The 23,935-nt window shown below is 38.0% G+C and overlaps 1 protein-coding gene across 3 annotated transcripts in view; it reads left to right on the top strand.

The window, feature by feature from the left end:
• The window catches only part of GSK3B (glycogen synthase kinase 3 beta), a 292,562-nt gene that overhangs the window by 176,956 nt on the left and 91,671 nt on the right, over positions 1-23,935 (top strand). For all 3 annotated transcript variants that reach the window (XM_049877389.1, XM_049877373.1, XM_049877381.1), the window contains exons 4-7: positions 6,721-6,831; positions 13,796-13,926; positions 17,801-17,907; positions 22,470-22,567. In XM_049877389.1, coding sequence (XP_049733346.1) covers positions 6,721-6,831; positions 13,796-13,926; positions 17,801-17,907; positions 22,470-22,567 — 447 coding nt within the window. The remainder of the gene's footprint in view (positions 1-6,720; positions 6,832-13,795; positions 13,927-17,800; positions 17,908-22,469; positions 22,568-23,935) is intronic.

Genomic DNA, 23,935 nt, shown 5'->3' with positions numbered 1-23,935 from the left:
TCTTGATGGACGTTTTGATTGTTTCCACCATTGGGCTGTTGTGAGAAGTGCCACAGTGAACATTGTTGTCCATGGTTCTGTTCCCGTTCACTTCTGGGTGTGTACCTCGGACTGGGATTGCTGAGTCATGTGGTCTTTCTGTGTTCACCTTCTTGAACTACTAAACTGTTTCCACAGTGGCTTTCCCATTTTACATTCCCATCAGCAGTGGTATCCAGTTTCTCCACAACTTTGCCAGCACAGTTTGTTTTCGGGTTTGGGTTTTTTTTCCTTTTCCTTTTCTTTTTTGATCATTGCCATTCTAATAGGTGTGAGGTGGTATCTCACTTTGTTTTTCATTTGTCTCTTTCTAATGGGTAGTGACCTTGAGCATCTTTTTATGTCCTTGTTGGTCATTTGAATGTCCTCTGGTGAACTGTCTGTTCAAGTCATTTGCCTATTTTTTGATTGGATTGTTTGTCTTTTTGTTGTTAAGTTGTAGAAACTTTTAAATGTATTTTTGGCTATTAGACTCAATCAAATTATGGTTCCTGAAAATTTCCTCCCAATCTGTAGGTTGTCTTTTCACTTTTTTGAAACAGCCCTTTGATAACTAAAAGTCTAATTTTTTGAGTTTCCATGTATCTGTTTTTGCTGCTTGTGCTTTTGTTATCTGATAATCCATTAAAACTAGACACCACAGCCATGCCCCTTTGTTTCTTCTAACATCTGTAAATTTATCAAGAGAACATGGTGATGTTAAATTCTTTTTTTTTTTTGCATATTAGGATTGCTGGCAGTATTGGTTAGATGTTTTGGTTTTGGTCTTAGAATCCAAGTAGATTTAGAAAAAAAGAAGATGGATATGATTTGAATGTAAGCATGAAGTGAAAGGTAGTTCCTAATGACTTTAAATATAAATGAACGAGACACCTCCAGTGTCTCAGGAAACAGATGTAGACAACATGACAGCTTTTAAATGTCAAAATGAAATTTACACCACCCCTACAAAACTGACAAACCACCTCAGTGGATCTAAAGAAAATTATTAGTTTTTTGATGATTAATGGAATGAATAAAATTTATTTGAGCAAAAAGGTAGGCTTATGTTAATTTGCAAAGTGCTGGTCCACATACAATTCCAGCCCCCGTATTTCTCGTAGTGAATTAGAGCTTTCAACTTGTGGCTGACGCGGTTTTGTTAACCTTCATTTGATGTGTTTTGCCTTGTCAATATTATGAATAACGTATGCTTCCTAAAAATGAGTCTCATCAGTACTTCAAATGAGGCCTGAACTGTACATGCAGGAGTGGAATTGTCTTTATTGATCTCAACATGATCCATCTAATGTAAGCTAATGTCGCATTAAGGTTTTCATTAGCTGCATCTTAATGCTGATTCCTTTTGAGTTCTGTTTAGTTAAACCTATTATTTCTTTTCCTGATGAATTGCTGTCAAGTCGTATCTGTCATTCTGCATAATAAGCTGATGCTTTGATTTTAATCATAGGTCTTTGTATGTATTTCTGTTAAATGTCATATCGCAGTTTTGGCCAATCATTCTAGGCTGTTAGAGTACTTTGAAATGTTATTTTGTCTGTCATTTTAAGTCATTCTTCCTAGGTTTGTGTTATCTTAGGTGACTGGTGTTGAAGTCAAGGATTGTAAACAGACTGCCAAATTCATCCTTTGATGGATTTTTTTTGGCTAGCAGTTTGTGAATTTCTGTCTATTAAGTGAAAACACTCTTAAGTCTTGCACCTTACTGCATTACACATTTGACTTCATATGTTTGCATTTGTTGTTTACTGCTTGAAGGCCTTTATTTTTGTAACCTCTAATAAATGAAATCATTTATAAAAATACTGATTGGGACAAGGGAAGGACAGAGCTTGTAGCTCTGCAACTAGAAACCTTCCTTGAACTTGACATTCATCTTTATATTTTTCTTTTGGTGTGACTGATTGTTAGCAAACAAACTAAATTGTGATCCTGTGGTTTACTCCTGGAGCCTTGGTGGCATAATGGTTAAGAGCTCAGCTGCTAACCAAAAGGTCAGCAGTTCACATCCTTGGAATCCCTGTGGATTCTGACCTCTAGGGTCGCTGTGAGTTGGAACTAACTGGATGGCATCTAACAACAACATGCTATACTCATCTCCAGATTATTTATAAATAGATCATGATTAACTTTATCAAATGATTTGTTAAAATCAAGAATTCTTAAAATTAACTAATAGTTAGGAAAAATAAAGGACGGCTTCAACATCTGTGTTAACCACCTTTCTACTACCTGAGACTCACCATTTTCTGAATTCTTCTCACACCACAATCTCTTTCATGCCACTTGAGCATTCTATTTACTTATTCTATTTACTGGACCTCACCTTCACTTGAAACTGAGTCTTACCTGAATCTTGATCTCTGAAATTTCCTTCTCTTAGCCTTCAGCTTTACTCTTGCTGGAGTCCGTGGGTGGCACAGACCGTTAAAGCGCTTCACTCCTAGCCAAGAGATTGGCAGCTCAGACCTACCCAGAGGTGCCTTGGAAGACAGGTCTGGGGATCTGCTTTCAAAAGGTCATGGCCTGGAAAACCCTGTGGAGCAGTTCTACTCTCTACAATGGGGTCACCATGAATCAGAATCAACTTGGCCTCAGCTAACAACAACCCTTAGTTTTGGGTTTGACCGTATCTCTTAATTTTACAAGAAATAGAGTCATCAGGCATACACTGTCTTACATTTATTTCCTTTTCTCTAGCACTTAATCACTTATTTTTAGATCTGCAGGAAAAAAAAGTGGTATTCTTTTCTATGAATGATGTGCTTTATAAAATAAGCACCATCGTTAGACCTCTATTGCAGACGAAGAACCTGAGACTTACAGAGGTTGAGTAACCTACTCATGGCCACGTAACTTGGAGTAGCAGAATTGGGACTTCTGTGTAGTTTTGTGTGACTCTTAATTACTTTACTCTTTCGCTTTCCTGTGTTCATATTTCCATCTTCTGATGTTCTAGAATTTTGTTTGATCAATTATCCCTTTACTTCTTTTAACTTTATTCTGTCCTTCTCCACTTAGCCTTTGAACAAATTGGTCTTTTCTAGCTATTAAAAATTATAAGCAAAAAGCACGTCAACAGATTTTCTTTGACTTTGTCTCCCTTCAAGTTACCAACTCCCAGCGCTCTCCTTTCCTTCACCACCAGAGATGATGTGAGAACAAACTACAGTAACTGCAGCTTGTTCCTCACCTGTTATCTGCTCGCTCTTGAACCTAGTACAGCTTGGTTGCTACAGGCATCATGGTCTGAAGCTGCTCTTTTCAAGGCCACCAGAGAACCAGGATACACCAGATCCAGTGACTCTTCAGTCCACATCCCTCCGAGCATTGAAATACTTTGCTGTTCCATATCTCATCCTAATTAAAATAGCAGCTTTGGATCGCTTGAGCCTTGTCTTTCCTTACTTTCTTATGCTTCCCAGCACTCTTTCTCAGTCTTTACTAAGTCCCCTACTTTCATCTCCTTCTTAAATTTCATGTTCTCCGGGATTCCATACTCTTCGCTTTCTTCACTCTCACTGTGCACTCTTCTTAGGCGAGCAAGTTTGTTCTCATGTGTACAGCTGCGGCCTGAATCTCTGGCTGTGCTCTACTGTTGTTTCCTGAGTTTGGCTTGAGCTGTGTTTCTAGCCACCTGTGGAAGATGGCTGCCTAAACTGTTCTGAGATGCACTAAATAAAAGTTGAACTAATTTTTTCCCTTACACGTTTTTGCTCTTTATCACTTACCTAGTTGTCCACGTTTAGAGACCGTTAAATTTACCCCATTAAATTTACCCCATCTTCTCCATTTCTCAGGTTCTCTGTTACTTTCATGTTCAACTGGCCAATTCATTTGTCCTCCCATTTCCCCTTTTTTAAAATCCCTAGTCCAGGCCTCAGATTCTCATAGAAGGTTCCCAGCTGCTCACCCTGCTTTCGTTCTCATCTTCCCGCCTCTACCCTACCCTCTTACACATTTTCCGCAGTGCTGTTTAAGTTAAAATAGACCTGTCAATCTGTGATTCTAATTTTTAAATTAATATTCATTGCCTCTGAAATTAATTTATTCTGCAAACGAAGAGTACCTACTATTTGCTAGGCACTATTGTAGACAGAAACCCTGGTTGCATAGTGGTTAAGTGCTACAGCTGCTAACCAAAAGGTCAGCAGTTCAAATCCACCAGGCGTTCCTTGGAAACTATGGGGCAGTTCTGCACTGTCCTATAGAGTCACTATGAGTCGGAATCAACTTGATGGCAATGGGTTTTTGTTTTTGTATTCTAGATGGAGATAGACTAGTTAACAAAACAGACAAAAGTCTTTGCCTTTATAGAACTTAGTCTAGTGGAAGAAAGCAGAAAATAAAAAATAAACTATGTGGTATGGTAGAAGGTGATAAGTATGGAAAAAAATAAAAGTGGGGAAGGTGGATAGGGAGTGTCCGGGTAGAGGAATGGGTTGCAATTTTAAATTGGGTGATTGGGGAAAGCCACACAAAGAGGATAACACCTGAGCAAAGATTTGAAGGAGTTGAGGGAAGTGGACTGTGTGCATGCATTTCTGGGGGATACGCATTCCAGACTGACAAGGAAAAAAAAAAAAAAAACACACATTGTCATCGAGTCGATTTTGACTCATAGAGACCCTATAGAACAGAGTAGAACTAGAACCTGCCGCATAGGGTTTCCAAGGAGCAGCTGGTGGATTTGAACTGCCAACGTTTTTGGTTAACAGTCGTAGACTGCTCCCTTCCAGGCTGAAGGACTAATCAATACTAAGGCCCTGAAGTGGGAGCCTGCCTAATGTGTTCAGGAAGCAGAGGGAAGCTAGTGCGGCTAGAAATGAGTGAGCAGTAGGAGAGTAGTGGAGGAGGGGCGTAGAAGACAGAGTGGCCGTGTAGAACTTTGTAGACCATTTATAAAGATGTAAGCTTTGATTCTTAGGTGGAGTAGAGGAGATACAGTCTAGCTTACATTTTGTTCATATTAGACTGTAATGAGGAAAGGGTGGAAACAGGCCATTTAGGAGGATTTTGCAGTAATTCAGGTGAGAGGTATAGTGGCTTAGACCAAGGTGGTAGCCGTGAAGATTCTAAGAAGTGATTAGATCCTGGATAGATTTTAAAGGTGGGACCATTAGTGTTTTCTGATATATTGGATGTGTGGAATGTGTGTATATGGTGGCCATAGGGCCGAGGAGAGGAAGAGAAAGATGGAAATTATAGCTGATGCCAAGGTTCATAGCCTGAGCTACTGGAAGATGGAGCTGCCATTAGCTGACTTAAGCGGAAGACCTAGGGAGGTGTGTATTTTGAGGTGGGAGATCAGGAGGTTAGCTGTGAGTATGTTAAGCTTGAGATGCCTGTTAGACTTGGAAATACTAGCCTGGAGTTAAGAGGTCCAGGCTATGTGTATAAATTTGGGAGTCAGCAATGTATAGGTAGTATTTAGCCATTAGATTGGATGAGGCCATCAAAGGAATGAGTTTAGGTAAAGAACAGACAAGGTCTTAGAACTGATCTCTGGAAGCCTCCAGTGGTTAAGAGAGCAAGGATAATATACTGAATTTTAGCTGGACAGGGACATGAAGGGCTGAGGGATAGTGAAAAGATGCTAGGATCATTGCCATGCTGTCTCACTAAACTGTTTCTTGAGCCCTGCTGCACTCTTTGACCCCACATCTTGAATATAGTTTTCTCCCTATCTGTAATGCTCCTTTCAAGCTCATTTCAGATTGTCTTCTCTTAACTTCCTCTGCAGTGGCAACTGGCATTTAGAAAGTGTTCAATAAATGCCGACCATTTAAATTCTCCACTTCACTTTGGTAGGTAAGACAAAGTTTCTTTATCTGCAGATTTCCATACCCACTAGGCAACCCTAGACTGTGAACACAGTGTTTCACAATTGTTTTTTCTGCGTCAGTTTATGTGTCTGACATTGTTCACATGAACAAGTTTAAGGGTCACACTCGATTCCTCTTCTCCACTTGGAATTTAGTTGGAATTCCATTCTTTCCACTGATCTTGGATTGGTATCTTAATGCTGCTGAGAATGGATGTTCAAATAGAACACCTGAAATAAGTTTGTGACTATGGTAACTCACTGCCTTATTTCAGTCAATTATAGAGTACAAGTGGTTTTTCGACCAATTACATACTTTCTGGTAACTGTAGAATCTTTTTCTAGAGGTGAAAGCAATTTTGAAGATTATTTAGACAGTCCAGCCAGTTGAGGAAGCTGAAGCCCAGAGAGATGAAGTGGCTTGGTGCACAAAAATTAGCAGCAGAGCTTGAACTAGATAGAGATCCAAGTTTCTTAACTTCCAATTCAGTACTCTCTCTACTACTGTGCCATCTTTCCTGATAGGATATAGGACATTGATTCTCAGACTTTCTAGTATGAAATTGTGTGACAGGTGATATATTTTTTAAACTCACGGTAAGCAAAATAATAGTTTAAATATGATTGAGAATCTTAACCTTATGGAAATGGCTGTAGTTTTTCCATGGAATTATTAGTAAGAAGGTATAGTATACTTGTTTGTACTATTATGGTTATCTTCTGAATTAATTTTGCATAATTAAAATTGAATATGAGTCTTTTCTTTCAAAATCTGAATAAGTAAATGTAGACAGAGTTTACTGTAATTTGAGTATTTAAAGACTAGTTTCTAATTTTTTTTTTTTTAACTCTTTCAGAAAGATGAGGTCTATCTTAATCTGGTGCTGGACTATGTTCCGGAAACAGTATACAGAGTTGCCAGACACTATAGTCGAGCCAAACAGACGCTCCCTGTGATCTATGTCAAGGTATGTAAAAACGGAGTCCTTTCCCATTTTGAAAAATATTTAGTTTTAGCTAGGGAGAGTGCTGGGTGCGTTTAAACTGTATTTACCACATCACTTTTAATATTCGGGGAAAAACTGTGAAGTATTGTACAGTTTTAAAATGTGAAGCTTTCATCTTAAACCTTCAGGACTCAGGTATAAAAGATGCTTTTCGTCTTTATGGGGTCCTGGTGGCACAATGGTTAAGAGCTTAGCTGCTAGCCAAAAGGTTGGCAGTTCGAATACACCAGCTGCTCATTAGAAACCCTACTGGGGAGATTTAGGGTCGCTACGAATTGGAATTGACTCAACAGCAGCGTTCCCCCCCCACCCCCAATTTTATGGCAAATTGTAGTAAATTTTTTCACACATAATTATGGATTTTAATTCTGCTAGGCATAGCACTTCTAAATTTAATTTCTGATATTTTTATTGCATCACAGACTGAAATTGGAATATATCATTATTAAGTATAGTTATAAATATTATCAAATTCCGTGTTTAAATTCCATTTGTAGATGTTTATTGCTTCCATAGCTGAAGTTTAAACTTTTAGTAGCTTAAAATATGCACAGACTATCACGATGCTGTTTATTTTTTGGTACATAATATTGATATCATTTTGTTTATTTGCTAGAACTCATGGCAGAATGGCTAGGAATTTATCCAACATAATTCTAATAAAGTTGTGATAGATGATTAGAAACATTCTTATTTTATCAATTATGACATTGTGAAAATTAACTAGGAGTAAGTTTGAAAATTCAGATATCTAAATACATTTTTATGGTACTCATTAACTCTTTAATTTTTGGTGTTTCACCCTTTATAGAAAGGACCCTAGAAAATAAAATGGTATTAACTCTTAAGTGTCTTCAGGTCAGAGTCTTGAAGCTTTCCTTAGTAGTTAACGGTTTTTAAACTTCACAATAATAAAATGAGTGCCAGAGCAAGAACATTACTGATGGAATTTCTTTTAGGACTTTGATAGGTAGACTGTTTTGGCAAGTAGTCCAAGATTTCTGTTGAATTCAGTGTGAAGAATTCAAATCTGATTCCAAAAAAAAAAAAAAAAACCCTGTTGCCACGGACTCGATTCCGAGTCATATAATGATCCTACAGGTCAGAGTAGAACTGCCCTGTAGAGTTACCAAGGAGCAGCCGGTGGATTCTACTGTGCCACCTTTTATTCGGGCTTATCAAAAATTGCTTGAGGCTATAGGTAAATTGATGATACCAAACCAAAAAAAACCCAAACCTTTTGCCATCGGGTCGATCCGACTCATAGGACCCTATAGGACAGAGTAGAACTGCCTCATGGGGTTTCCAAGGTGTGGCTGTTGGATCCAAATTGCAGACCTTTTGGCTAGCAGCCGAGCTCTTAATTACCGCACCACCAGGGCTTCAAATTGATAGTAAGAACTTAATGACACAGCTTTCCTACTAAATTTGCTTTAGTACTTCATTCTGGTTTTAGAATAGCAAATCCTATCCTAGATAACTAGGACAACAATGTGGTCCTTTGAACTCACTAAGTATAGAGTAAATGTTTGAGCTTAGTTTAGAATGTTGGTGATAGAGGTCAACCCTGTGGCTCATATTGTTTCCAGTGCAGAACAGTGGCGCATTTAGGAAACAGAAGGAACCCTGGGTTTGGATCCTGAAGATCTAGCTTTGAGACCCAACTTTGCTACTTAATTATGTCCCTAGGGCACGTCACCAGTCCATTCTATACTTAGGTTCCGTGTTGATAAAATTGTCATTTCTTTTTCACCCGTAGTATATAGCATTGTTGGTGTGTAAGATGAGATTAACGCCTGAGAAAATACTTTGTGGAGTGTAAAGTAAAAGTAATAAAAGGCCTTAACCCTAGATTAGAAAGTGATGTGCTGTGCACGTTCAGTAAGAGTACATATGGGTCGGGCAATTTTTTCCCCTAGCTCTTTAATTCAGCAAATGAATGCTAAATGATTGCAGCATAATCTGAAGCCTAAAAAAGTATTTTATTCCTTCTCTTAAAAAAAAAAAAAAACAACTAAACCCAATTCTGTGAAGTCGATTCCAACTCAGAGCAGGCCTCCCTATAGGACAGAGCAGAACTGCCCCATGGGGTTTCCAGGGCTGTGAGCCTTCACGGAAGCAGACCGCCACGTCTTTCTCCTGCAGAGCGGCTGGCGGGTTCGAACTGCCGACCTTTTGGTTAGCAGCCAAGTGCTTTAAACAATGTACCACCAGGGCTCCATTCCTTCTCTGGTAAGAAGAAAAAATGACACAATTTAAAACACAAAATATAGGTGTTATAAAACTGATTAAGCAGCTAGAAATTTGTATTCTTCTTTGGTTTTATTGTGGTAAATATATAGGTAACAATACAGTTCAGTGACATTAATCACATCATATTCATTTTTGGGTTTCATTTGAATTGGCAACATTTCCTTGGAAAAGAGGAGTATAGTGGTATCTCTCTTGAATCTACCCTCCAAATTTATCTGCCTATTAAAAAAAAAAAAAAAAAAACCAATGCTATCAAGTCGATTCTAACTCATAGCGACCCTATAGGACAGGGTAGAACTGCCCCATAGGCTTTCCAAGGCTGTAAATCTTTATGGAAGCAGACTGCCACATCTCTCCACTGCAGAGTGACTGGTGGGTTCCAACCACCCACCTTTCAGTTATTAGCCCAGCACTTAACCACTACGCCACCAGGGACCCATTTACGTATTAGCAGATCTGTATTGATTCCTGGCTAAGCAATACTTATTTTCTTAACAGAAAAATGTGCGAAATTATTTTATTTTACCATATCTGTAAGGAGCCCTGGTGGCACAATGTTTAAGTGCTTGCTGCTAACTGAAAGGCCGGCTGTTCGAACCCACCAGCCACTCCACGGGAGAAAAGACCTTGTGAATTGCTCCTGTTAGATTTCAGCCTAGTAAACCGTATGGGATAGTTTTACTCTGTTCTGTAGGGTCTCTATAAGGTGGAATCGGTTCGACAGCAAACAGTATCTCTCCGCAGAAAGTTTGCTATTTCAGGACCTTTCTTCAGTTACCTAAAGCATTTGTTCTTATTACTGAAAATATCAAGTGATTTGAAAGAAATAAATTTTACAATAAAGGGAGGAAAGATTGAAGTTGTCAAGGATTTCATTTTACTTGGATCTACAAACACCCATGATGCAGCAGTCAAGAAATCAAACGACACGTTGCATTGGGCATATCTGCTATGAAAGACCTCACTAAAGTGTTAAAAAGCAAAGATGTCACTTTAAGGACTAAGGTGCGCCTGACCCACAGTATAGTGTTTTCAGGTGCCTCATATGCATGCGAAAGTTGGACATTGAATAAGGAAGACCCAAGAAGAATTGATGCTTTTGAATTGTGTTGACGAAGAATATTGAATATATCATGGAATGCCAAAAGAGCGAACAAATCTGTCTTGGAAGAAGTACAGCCAGAATGCTCCTTAAAAACAAGGATGGTGAGACTTCATCTCATATACTTTGGGCATGTTATCAGGAGGATCAGTTCCTGGAGAAGGACATCACTCTTGGTAAACAGAAGGTCAGCAAAAAAGAAGACGACCGTCAGTGAGATAGCTTGATTCAGTGGCTGCAACAATGGGCCAAGCATAACAACGATCATGAGGACGGCACAGGACTGGGCAGTGTTTCGTTGTATTGTACACAGGGTCGCTGTGATTTGGAACCGGCTCCATACCACCTAACAAGAACTCCCTACTCTCTAGTCCCTGTGTTAATTTTGAAGCAAATTCCAGGTGTTATTTTTATCTGTGCTTCAATAATATATGTATATATCTCTTTAAAAAAAAAACAAAGCAATCGCAATACGCTTCACCCCCTTCTGGGGAAATGTATGATTCCTTTAAATAGCTATTGTCCTTTGAGAGTCAGAGTTACTGGCCCTAGGCATTATTCTTTGGTGACACAGATGTATTCTTAGGTTTAAATGTCTGGAATTGGATAAAAAACAATGACTGGAATTGGTGAGTTATGAGTTACTCTCATTCGCTTAAGGATTCCCTGGGTGATGGAAATGGCTAAGCGCTGAACTACTTGCTGAAAGGTTGGCGATGCAAGCCCACCTAGAGGTGCCTGGGAGAACGGACCTGGCGGTCTGCTGCCCAAAGGTCACAGCTTTGTAAATCCCCGTGGAGCAGTTCTCCTTTGCGACAGATGGAGTTGCCGTGAATCAGGATGGACTGGACAGCAACTAGCAGCGGGAAATCATTCACTTACTCATTCTGCGTAGTTTTATTGTAATCCTATTACGTGAAAAATACTTGGATTGGGAGATGGAAATAAAAATGATAAATATATACAACTCTTACCTTCATGGACCTCATCATCTGAAAAGGATCTGTTTGACATACACACTAGCAAAATGGCAACTACATTTTTTGTTTGTGATTGACTTTCACTTTTTCTGGGAGTAATTGAGAATGTTCAATGACCTTATTGCTTCAAATCTGTTTTTTCACCCCTTCTGTACTACTGGTTACATTGTACTTGGTGGTTAATATACAAGTTAAAAAGATTTTGAGCATCTTTACTTTGTTTGATGAGCATCTTTCAAAGGTAGGTGGGTTTTAAAGTGCAACTCTAAAACAAATGCCTAACTTAAATCTTTTTATTTGAAAAGATGTGTTAAAGGATCAGGCTAAGTACACAAGAACACTGGGTCCATTTTTGTGAGTCATAAAAAAGATTGTCATTCTGCCGTTTGTTTGAAACATGTTGTAGCAGAGAGGAAAGGGCATTGGATTTAAGTTAGACTTGATAACTTTGTAATTCTCATCATTCTCTTAACCTTTATTTCTTCTTCTATAAAAATGAGGATTAATGTGTATCTAGGTGGTTGCAAGAGTTAAACAAATGGGTGGAAACCCACTTGGTTTGTTAGTTACTACATGTTAAAAGAATCAGTTGAATTTCAAAATGTGTTAAATATCTTTGAGTTTCTCAGAGTTTATCATTCTGGTCTTTTTCTTTGTGGGCAAGCTACTTAATGATTAAAATTTTGTACCTTTATTTAATAGAGTAAAAATAGGACAGAATAAAGAAGTCATAATTAAAAGAGTAGTACTTACCTAAGCCACTACAGAATACTAGTGGGCAAGTTGCTTACTTTCTGTGTGCCTTGTTGTTGTTGTTGTTGTTAGGTGCCAACCTTTTGGCCAGCAGCTGAGCTCTTAACCACTACACCACCAGGGCTCCTCTTTGTGTCTAGGTTACTGTATATGTAAAATGGAAATAATAGTAGTACCCTTCTCATAGGATTATTATAAGGATTAAATGAGATAACACATGCAAAGCACGTGGGATAGTGCACAGGGTAAATTGTTTTTCTTACTATTGTTATCCTTCTAGTGTAGAAAATCTCTCTATACTTTTACAGAGTGAAGATAAAAATCAGACCAAAAATTGCATATTTCATCCTTTATCTTGACTTTCCAAAAGATAAGAACGGAGATAGAGTAGATCTTTCAGATCAAAGAATACAGTAAAATTGCATCTTAAAATTAACCCCATTTAAGCATTTAAGCAGGTTTTTTTCTTTTTTTTTTTCTTTCATTATCACTTAAGCATTTTTGACAGAGAACCCCTGCCGCCCATGATTGTTGCTGGCTTATTCATTAATAGCCTAGTGAAGCCTCTTCTTGAGTAGATGAATGCCGGTCAGCTCCTGTTTATCACGGGAGGTCATTTTCTTAGCGGTAATGAACTAGAGTAAGCTCGCAGAGTAAGCTTTAGTGTTTGGAGATTGATTCTGTGAACAATGATACAGTAATAGAACTATGAAATTAAAAAAAAATTTATGTATGGATGGATACCTAACTGTCTTGTGTTGAAATACTGATTTTATCGAAGATCTTATCTCTGGAGTTGTACATAATGCTTTGTTTTATAGAAAGCTTAGTTCTCCAGCTTTAGTTGAATTTAACATTTAGGATGTACTGAAATCCAACTCACTGCCCTGGAGTTCTCATCAGGCCTCTTTGAAGGAAAGTAAGTTTCAGGTTCACTTTCACTGAAACCTTAGCTATAGTTAAAGGCGGTGTCATATGTCACTGACGTTTAACTCTTTTGTTTGTTTTTTTTACCAAGACACTGGTGTGTTTGGTTTGCATCATTTCAAAAATTATTTCTGTAGTGTGTAACTTAGGGGTCGAGTTCAGAGGCGAGTAGTCAGGAGTTAAAAGTGGACCACAACGCTGACTTTGAGAAACAGAGTGTACTGACTTTCTCCACAGAGTCCTTCCAGTCAAGAGCCTGATTCTCTCTTCCATGCATGCTAATTTCTCAGCGTATCTTTTTCTGTAATAAAATTGTAAAAATCCACAGTGATACCACTAATCAGCTAGGCATATGTTTTTAACGACATTTTAAAGTCTACTTATTTCTGAAGGATGTTAACACAAAGAGTGGTGATGCCACTAACGGGGTTACTGATGGCCTGATCACTGATTATAGATTTTCACAGTCCACCTGTGGGTTTCCCTAGGTCTTTGTTACCTCTGAGGCTGACGTAGGAACATGTTATAAATATTCTAAAGATAATACCGGAAATTTTTTTACACTAAACAGCTTAATATAATAGAATGAAATCAGAAAACCATCTTACAGGCTTATAGTGCAATGTTAGTAATATGAAAAGTTACAAAGCAAGTTGTAAAGCTTTTTTGTTTTTAAAGTTATTAAAAAAAAGGACAGTGCAAATATAATATATGGTTAATAGCATTTTCATTAGTGGTAGTGAATTCATGTAGGAATGACGTGAAACATTTTAAAGGAAGATTGACTAAGTGCTCATATTCCCTAGCATTTCATGTTTGGTTTTGAAAATCAGTTACTTTGTTTACTGCTTAAGGGTCCTGACGTGTTTGGGAGAGGAAGTATTCAATTAGTTTCTGCTGTCTGTTCCAGTTGTATATGTATCAGCTGTTCCGAAGTTTAGCCTATATCCATTCCTTTGGAATCTGCCACCGGGATATTAAACCACAAAACCTCTTGTTGGATCCTGATACAGCTGTCTTAAAACTCTGTGACTTTGGAAGGTAAGCTGGCTGTCTTTTTTCTCTCTCTCTCTCTGTCCCCTCCCCTCCCCTAAGCTCTTTTAAATGTATCCCTTTTATAATGTCAGACCAAACACTAGTCCTCATGGTGGGAGTATAAACTAACGTAGCTCCTTGCGAGAGGGCAGTTTTGATAATTTCTGTCAGAATTATAAATGTATAGTCTTTGCTTAGCAGTTTTGCTTCTAGGTATCGTTCTCTTAGGAATACTCACACATTTATGAAATGGTGTATATACAGGGATTTTTACTACAGCTTTTTTGTTGTTGTTATTTTTTGATAAATGTCCAGCAGTAGGAAAATGACCAAATAGGTGATGAGATGGTACCTGTACAAATAATGTGATTCGTGCAACCATGAAAAAGTATGAGGCAGCTCTCTGTGAACTGAAAGGGGATGGCTTCTAAGAAATATTAAATGAAAAAAGCAAGGTCAAGATTATATTTAGCCCTGGTAGCATAGTACTTAAGCCCTCGGCTGCTAACCGAGAGGTTGGCGGTTTGAAACCACCAGCTGCCCTGTGGGAGAAAGATGTGGCAGCCAGCTTCCATAAAGATTCCAACCTTGGAAACCCTACGGGGCAGTTCTGCGCTGTCCTTTAGGGCTGCTGTCAGTCGGAATCGACCCTACAGTAACAGGTTTTGGTTTACGCTCCCGCTTGTGTTTTAAAAACAAATAGCGTGGCTGTGTGTATACAAATGTATGCATGATGATACATAAGAAACTTGTAACATTTTATTGCCCCGGGAAGGGAAACTTTGCTAGTGTGGTATAGTTGAGAAACTTGCTGTTTTATTGGTTGTACTTTAGTATTGTTTGGATTTCTGCTAGGTGAGTATGTTCCTTTTTCAATGAGAATTTTTAAAAAATATCGATTATTCATACTGTATATCCTTTTAACTTCAGAATTCAACTCAGTTTAGAGATGAAATAAAAAGTCTAACGGTGTCTTCATCCTTTCCCTCAATAACTTCTTATTCTCCCTTTTTACCGTCAAATTTCAGTTCACTTTCTGTTTTTTAAAACTCATTCCTTGGTAAACTCCTGTGAATTCATGGTAAAGTTTCATTCTTTCCATTTCTGTAGCGTTTAGCACCTGTGACTCTCTGGTCTAACCTTCCAACATAAAATCAAACTTATAATCCCATGTAACTCAGGTATTGGCCCTGCTACTTCCTCCCTGGTGTAATCACCTAATCTCTCTTCTCTCAGTTCCTAAAATGTTGCCATGTAACTTGGATTCTCTCAAATTTATTTTTTCATCCTTCTAACAAATTCTTATTTTTCCATTTAGCTCTTTCTACATTACATATTGACCCACACCTATCGATATCTGTATTCCTCCCTTTTTGTCACACTTTTACATCAATGCACAGTTTAAACATTGGGCTTAACACTAGGAATACTTTCTATAAGCTGTCTCTTGAGAGAAATAAAGAAAGGAAAAAAAAAAGCACACCTGCTCTGTCATGAGTAAATTCTTAGCCTAACGAGCATGTTCTCGTACATACTGCCCGTATTTTACTGTTTCCTAATTAAACGGTTAATATGCTTGGCTGCTAACCAAAATGTTGAAGGTTCGAGTCCACCCAGAGGCTTCCTGGAAGAAAGGCCTGGCTATCTACTTCTGAAAAATCAGGCACTGAAAGCCTTATTGTCAAACTGGTACCAGTACTGTCACAGTATCCAGCACGCCCTGCGGGTCATTACCCTGTTTCCTGAACTGTAAGAAAAGGTGAAGGAGATTGAATCAGAACTCCTGATTGCTACTAGTTACTATTTTACTGTCTACAGGACAAACTGTTCAAATCAGATCCAGTTTTACTGTTATGGGGTGCCTTTCCCACTGAGAGTGTCTGACTGATAAGGACTTAAGGACACTAGAGGCACCAAGTTGTTTAGTAGAGTTTCTGTTCTCATCATAGTGTTGGAGCACTGTTGGCATGAATCTCTTGGAACATAGAGATAGCTTTGTTTTAATCAATTAGGAAGGGAGATTTTACTTGTATGGTAATAGCTCACTTTTACAAACCTTCTGATAACAAGTCTGCATTTTTGTTTTTGCTTTTAATAAAACTGGCTTGGTCAGGTAGGTTTGGGAGACATTTTAGATTCTTAGTTGCTGGCTGGTGGAGACTTAAATGATCAGCAGTATTACTCCCTTGTTAACGGTTCTTTACTGGATGAACAGGGCCAGGACTTACCTGAAGGCCTAGTTGAGCCGTTGGAGGACTAAGACTATACGTGACCACTGTATTGGACAGTAGGGCATATATATCTCAACCCTCAGAGGGTTGGAGAGTTACAGCCAGCCTCACTTGTAAGAAAAAGAAGGTAGCTTCATCAAGTAGTGAAGAAATATACAGGCTGCAAAGCTTCCAATATTTCTTGTTTGTTTTATAATGAATTTTCTGACAATATAATTTGAAAATAAAAAGGTATTATCAGTTAGGTCCCTGAGTGGCACAAACAGCTTGTGTTCAGCTACTAAAGTTTGAACCCACCCAGAGACACAACAGAAGAAAGGCCTGGCTGTCTGCTTCTGTAAAGATGACGGTCAAGAAAATCCTTTGGAGCAGCTCCACTTTGCCATGTGTGGGGTTGCCATGAGTCGGAATTGGCTGGATGGCAACAGGTTTGGGTTTTTGTATGTGTGTGTATTTTGAGGGGGGAAGAGAGGGGGATTATCAGTTATCCTGAAAATTAAGCATCTTAAATTTCATGCAGCAAAAACAGGGATTAATACTGATTAATTTATGACCTGGTTGGTGTGTGTCAATATCTGGGAAGATGGTTATAAATGAAACTGCCCTCCCCCTTCAAAACTGGTGATGAAGGCAATACAGATTATCATTGACCAGAAACAAATGGGAGAAAAGAAGCCTGGGTTTGAGACCTTTGTGACTTCTTTTTTTTGTTTTCCCTGATTGTCCTGTACCTTTACCTCACAGTTTTCTTACCTTTTCTTTGCACTTACCTTTTCTCTTGTTTGGTTTTTTTGCTTATGTTTATTTCCTGTATTTAGCTTTATTATTTTTGTATGTCAAAATGGTTAGCTTCTAGAGCAGTTTTTTTTATTTCAGTGGCTCTTCAAGTTATCTTGAGAGATACCTCAATAAATAAATTAACTCTGATGTTTAAAGCGCATGCCACAAAGTATTGCGGAAAGAGAGTTGGAATAAGAGAACATGCAATGAAGCTCATCACAGCAGAGCTGGGATTCATAAGCTGTGAATAATTGCTCTAAAGGAAAAGACCTGCCATCTTGGAATATGTCGGGTAATGAATGCTTAGACAGTTAATGAATTGACTAAGATGGCAGAGAAATAAAATAGATTACATCTATAAGCCTTGGGATAGTCACCCTGAGTCAAAAGTCAAATTGTAAGACAGTAACCAATTTCATATCCTTTAAAAAAAAAAAACAAAAGCAAGCATATTTGATGATGAATATTCATTCTTGTACTGTAACCCAAGAATATTATCATGCTTTTTGATGGGAGAGGGGACCCCTTACTTTTCTGACCCTTCTTCTTTGTATTTTAGAAGTAAAATTTGGGGAACAGAGGAACAGAAGGATTTCAACATTTAACCTTTTGTGACTTTTTATCTCCTTTTCCTTAGATAATGGTTGACAGATGCTTTCTTTAAAATCTTTTTTTCCGTTGTGACGTGATAAAATTATATGTTTTTGTTGGAAATAAATAACTATAGTTCATATTTTCTTTTTCATATGTTGAATGATTGGGATTATGGAATCTTAGATAAGTATTCAGAGTTGTGAATGATAGCAGTGTGAATTCTTTTAAGGTTTAGATCTTGTTTAAAATTCTTCTGCTTTCTGTTTTTTCATTAGCGCAAAGCAGCTGGTCCGAGGAGAGCCCAATGTTTCCTATATCTGTTCTCGGTACTACAGGGCACCGGAGTTGATCTTTGGAGCCACTGATTACACCTCCAGCATAGGTAGGTACTGAATCTGATTATGATACCGTACAGTTACTAGTCGCATCTTGTTCTTGTCCATCTGGCCGTTGTTACTAACCTGTCTTTGTTAGTAACCGTTGACTGTTTTCACTTAAATGTAAAGGTGGGTAAGCTCTAAAATATATTTTTTCTTAATGATTGATATCCAAAGATGTGTAGAATTTAGAAAACGACCTTTTAGAATTTAAGATATACTTACTGTTCTACTTTTAGGCTTCTTGGATTTTAGAGGGAATAATAATGGTAGTCCTTTATAATTGTATATAATACATTTGTTTTTAACTGAGAATTTTAAATAAACCCTAAGTGTATCTTTTCTTTTTTCTTTCCTCTCTCCCTCCCTCCAGAATACTCACTTCTGGGCTTGGTTATTAGTAGGAAAATTGACGTTCATTAAGGTTATGATGAAAGCGCTAGAATGACCTTATAGTTTACATTCTTACCGTGCTGTTTCAGTTGGTTATTTAATTTCAAAACAGCTTTAAAAAATCTGGCTTTCCGTTGAAGTCTTCACCAGACATGTTTAATGACAGAGGTAATTGGATAGAAACAGTTTGCTTCAATCTTCATTGTCCTCCTCTTCTATCCCATTACTCTTTAGTCCACTAGTTAGGAATAAGAAGAGAGAACATGATCATCTGGGCATGAATAGGAAGCTAAGTGGATGTCAGAATTATTTTACTGTTACATATTTTGCCCTTAAAGGGAATTCTTTAGTTTAGAAACAGAAACTCAAATTAGATTATATGTATTACAAATAGAATTTCTTTCAAATAGGTAAAGCTAACACGGTTTAACTAATGGGTATAGAAGGTACCCAGAGATAGTTTATCCTCCTAGAGTGGAATCTGTGTTGTTGTGACAAAGAGATCATTTAGAGTACGATGGTCCTAAATTCTCCATAATGCAGCTGGAGCTGAAATAGTCTTAGGCGCACGTATGTACTTTATAATTTTAGGTCTTCCCTTTGAGTAGAATTCCATGTTTCATTTCAAGGGCTTTCTTTAGTCGTCTCGTCCTCATTATGCCCATCTGTACTATCTTACAGATATTTGATAAAAGTTTATTGTTCTGTGAACCAGCAAGTTTCCTGACCTATCATGGTCAAGATTATACACTCATATAAGTTATCTGTGGAGCCCTGGTGGTGCAGTGCTTAAAAGCTCAGGCTGCTGACTAGAAGGTCGACAGTTCAAATCCACCAGCCGCTCCTTGGAAACCCTGTGGGGCAGTTCTCCTCTGTCCTGTAGGGTTGCTGTGAGTTGAAATCAGCTCAGCAGCGGTGGGCTAAATCCTCTCTCTGCACAAGGATGGGCGAGCCAATCCAGTTGTAGGTATATATGTGTGATTACTAAGAGAAAGAATGGTAGGTTCTTCAGTGGGAATGAGTGCAGTCCAACTGTGTGCGTTTTACTATGAAGTAGTTGCTGAAGAAAATCGTGGAGTAAGACAGACCTGAAGAAGTTTGCAGTTTATCTGGGTAGAATGGCAGGTATTAATGCAAAATTGTCATGGTGGAGGTAATTTCCTGAATATCGGCCTTTTAACTAGTGTTTTGGTTTACATTCATTTCTAATTATTTGCTAGAAAAATTTGGCACAAGTGTTCTAAATCATTGGGAAGCTGTAAGTCATAGTGTGTCTTAGAGCTCTTTCCTAAGCAGTTTATTTCAATTCACCTATTTAAGCATCACAGCAATCCTATGAGATATAAGCTCTACTATTATTTCCATTTTACAGATGAGGCAGCTGATTCTCAGAATAAATATCTTGTCCAGGGTCACACCATCTACTTACACTACAACTGTGAGAAGGAGAACACATCCTGTGTCAGTTAAATAATGTATGGTTTGTGTCTAGTCAGAAGAATACCGTTGGTACATGTGTCGTGATCCAGTACAGAATATTGTTATTATTGCAAAGACCATACCTGCGGGCAGTGAATTCCAATCCTTCAGACTTACTATAAGTTTAAGGAAGTCATAGGCTGCTGCTTCCCCGACCCGTTGCCCGCCACCGTGTATGTGCTGCTGCTCGTCCAGTAAATGGCACTACCATCTCTCCGTTTAAACCAGAAGCCAAAGAATCACCCTTGATTCCTTCCTTTCTCACTGTCTGCATTCAGGACAAATCCTGTAATACATATTTCTAGCTTGCTTATTTCTGTGTCCACTGACATCAACTTGTCTTTTACCTCAGTCTATGGCAACCGCTTCTTAAATGGTCTCCCGCTTCTACTGTGAAATAAAATGCATGCTCCCTGACGTGGTCTGCTAGATTTTGCATGAGTAGGCTTCCTATACCTTCTGTCTCATCTAATGTGAGTTTTATCCTCCATACTGTAGTCTTACTGATGTTTCAATCCCTTAATAAACCAAACTTCTGGCACAGTTTGTTTACTCATGCTTCTGTCAGTTACCTGCTTGAAGAGGAAGGCCCTGATCACCCCTTATAAGTGGAATTTTCAACACCTGTTTGTTTCCACCATAGTATTTAACACAGTGTTTAGTCTTTGTCTGCTGCTTCTTCCTCCCTCCCGCCATTAGCTCCATGAGGGCCAGGATCCTGTCTTCTTCATTGTCGTATCCCCAGGTCCTTATACTGTGCCTCGGACAGAGAAGGCACTCAGATATTGAATGGATTATTGGATGGGTGGGTTAACTGATGATGGCAGATAGATACAATCTGATAACATGTAGTTAGATGAAATACGTTTTCGTTTAAAACAAAGTGTGGTGGTCCATTCCATTCACTTTTAAAGAACTGTTCCATGCTCTGCCCAAAATTAAAAAACCAAGCCAAACCCTTTGCCGTAGAGTTGAAATTAGGAGAACTCGTTCACTAATCTAAAAGTAAGATGAACAGCTGCTTCATTAAGACTCTTTTATACATTTTTATTTGATAGAACTTTTAAAATCAGCTTTAAAATGTTAGATTTTTACAGAAGTCAGTGATATAGGTATTTCTCTAATAACTCTGTTTACAAAATAATACAACTCAGTAGGAGTTCTCTCTACTATTTAATCTTTTTTCAACCCCTCTTGCAATAATGTTATTAAAGATTGTAAAATTTACATGTTGATGTGAAATCATCTTCAGAAATAATTCTAATTTTTTGTAACCCATCATACTCTTATTATACCTTAGAGATAGAAAATATTACTAAATATGGGAAAGTCCACTTTGAAATATTCACGGTCAAAGGTTTTTTTTTTTTGGTCTTAGAACAACACAACAGGAGTTTTATTTTCTCACAGCCCTGGAGGCCAGTGTCCAAAGTTAGGGTGTTGGCCATGTTGATTCCTTTGGAGGCTTTGAGGGAGCACCTGTTCCTTGGCTCTCTCCCAGCGTCTAGTGGGAGCCGGTGATCCTTGGGGTCCCTTGGCTTGTAAAAATTAACTAGTTTTTTAACATGTGACATTTGCATTTGTTACCAAGGGGCTAGTCAGAGGCTCATACTGCAGTGCTGGGTAGTGGTCATATAATTTGTTAAGTATCGTTCTAAAACAGTTTTGTTTCAGGACCCCTTTTCACTTTTAGTTATTGAGGACTCCTAAGAGCTTTTGTTTATGTGGGTTATATCTATTGATATTTACCATATTAGAAATTAAAGCCGGGAAAAATCTTAAATATTTATCCATTCATTTTAACCTAATAAAACCCATTTCACATTAACATTTTTTCAAAATAGCACATTTCATGAAAAATAACAATATTTTATAAAACAAAACTGGTGAGAGCAGCATTGTAGTACATTTTTGTAAATCTCCCTGACTTAATGGAAAACAACAGGCGTTTCATAACCTCCGGCATTTAATCTGTTGTGTTGTTTCGGTAAACTCTATGAAGAATAGATAATAGATAAATAAGTTAAATAGATTTTTTTTTTTAAGTGGACAATAAGATAAATAAATAATAGATGTAAACCAGGACTATCCTGTATAAGCCAGGATGTATGATTACCCTAACTTTAAATTATTAAAAATTAAATTTTCTTTGTTTTGAGGTTTTCCACTTTGACATTAAAAGTGAATTATTTTATGATTTATGAACTAAAATATATTCCTCCATCTTTGCCATTTTGTTTGCATTTAAAAATGATGATATATTTTAGCACGTTTTTCTGTCACTTGTATTACAACATAAAAGTCAATCATTAAAAGTTGTCAGAACGTTCCCTCAGAATACACTTAAGATCCTGTGTGTACGGAGCGTGAACGCTCGCTTGCAGCTCCTCTGCAGGCACTTGCTGCTGTACAGAGGGATGTCTTTGGCTTCTTTTTAAGTATGATAAGTAGGTAGTCATGCCTCTGTTTTGGTGTTACAATCCTCTGTCTTGTTAGTTGATGTTTGATACTAATAGACGACTCTTTCTTGGAATGTTCTTATTGCCCTTCTTTTCTCTTTAGTGAGTTTATACAGTCTTTTCTTGTGATATCTACTCTTTTTGATCAAAGGGAAATTTAAAAATACATATATATCAAACATTTCTCAACTCAGCTTAGGCTGTAATGTATTAATAAGGTTTTGTTTTCTTTTCAGATGTGTGGTCTGCAGGCTGTGTGTTGGCTGAACTGTTGCTAGGACAACCAATATTTCCAGGGGACAGTGGTGTGGATCAGTTGGTGGAAATAATCAAGGTGAGAAGGTTGAAGTTTCAACTCAGAATTTTTGAGCTGAAAGGACTTTTGAGGCTGTTCTAAGAATACATCACACACACTCTCAACACGCACACACGTACCCCTGCCTCTTCCTCCCCATGAGAGACTTAGAAATGGAGGAAGTGATCTAAAGTCAGATAGCTTTTAATAGAGCAAAAATAGGAACTCAGCCTTTTGGTCACTAATTGAGTTATTCTTCTGTTGTATGATACTGGAAAAGCTTTTGTATATCTCATGCAGGAAAGGGATATACCTGTTGTTGTAAAGTTCTTAAAACAAAATTAGAGTATAAGGTCTCACTAAACTGTATGTAAAGTTGTAAAATTTGAAATTATCCTTAGAGGCCGTGTAGTTCAGTGCTCCATCTAATGAAAAAGGCTTCTTAGTTACGTTCCTAACAGCTAAGATTTTCCAGTGTTTTCTCGAACACTTCCAGCATCACATCACTACTTCGAGATGCAGGTCGTTCTGTGTTTACAGCTTGAATTTAGTTTTCCTTATGAGCCATAACTTTCCAGGTAGCTCTCATCAGCTGAACACAGGACTATTATCAAGTTATTTTTACATACTTGTACTTGATCCTATAAAAATGTTTTCTTTTGATCAAGGGAAAAGCCTAATGTGTGATCAGTGATCTTCCTTACTATCCATATAATTTCTTCTAATTTGCAACTAAGAACGTTATAGTATTTCTGGTCTTTTTTGGGTAACCAGCCATCTTTTAGCTTCAGAATGGACCTTGAACCTTTTTTCAGCAGAGCTACAGGCATACTTTGTTTTATTGTGCTCTGCAGGTAGTGCGTTTAGTGTATTTTTTACAAATTAAAGGTTTGTGGCACCCCTGCATCAAGCAAGCTTTTGTCAGTAGCATTTTTCCAACAGCATGTGTTCACTTTATGTCTCGTGCCACATTTTGGTAATTCTTGCAATATTGCAGACTTTTTCATTATTATTGTATCTGTTATGGTGATCTGTGATCAGTGATCTTTGATGTTACTATCATAATTGTTTTGAGGGCGCCATGGACCGCACACATACAAGACGACGAACTTAATAAATGTTGTGTGTGTCCTGACTGCTCCACCAACCAGCTGTTCCCCCATCTCTGTCCCTCTCTATGGCCTGAAACAGGACAGGACAATATTGAAATTAGGCCAGTTAATAACCCTGCAAGGGCCTCTAAGTGTTCAAGTGAAAGGAAGAGTCACATGTCTCTCCCTTTAAATCAAAAGTTATATATGATTAAGCTTAGCGAGAAAGGCATGTCGAAAGCTAAGATAGGCTGAAAACTAGACGTCTTGTGCCAAACAGTTAACTGAGGTATAAATACAAAGGAAAGGTTGAAGG

This window comes from Elephas maximus, chromosome 1, assembly GCF_024166365.1.
Source record: "Elephas maximus indicus isolate mEleMax1 chromosome 1, mEleMax1 primary haplotype, whole genome shotgun sequence".
Classification (NCBI taxonomy): domain Eukaryota; kingdom Metazoa; phylum Chordata; class Mammalia; order Proboscidea; family Elephantidae; genus Elephas; species Elephas maximus.
This window is presented reverse-complemented; position numbering and strand designations above follow the sequence as displayed.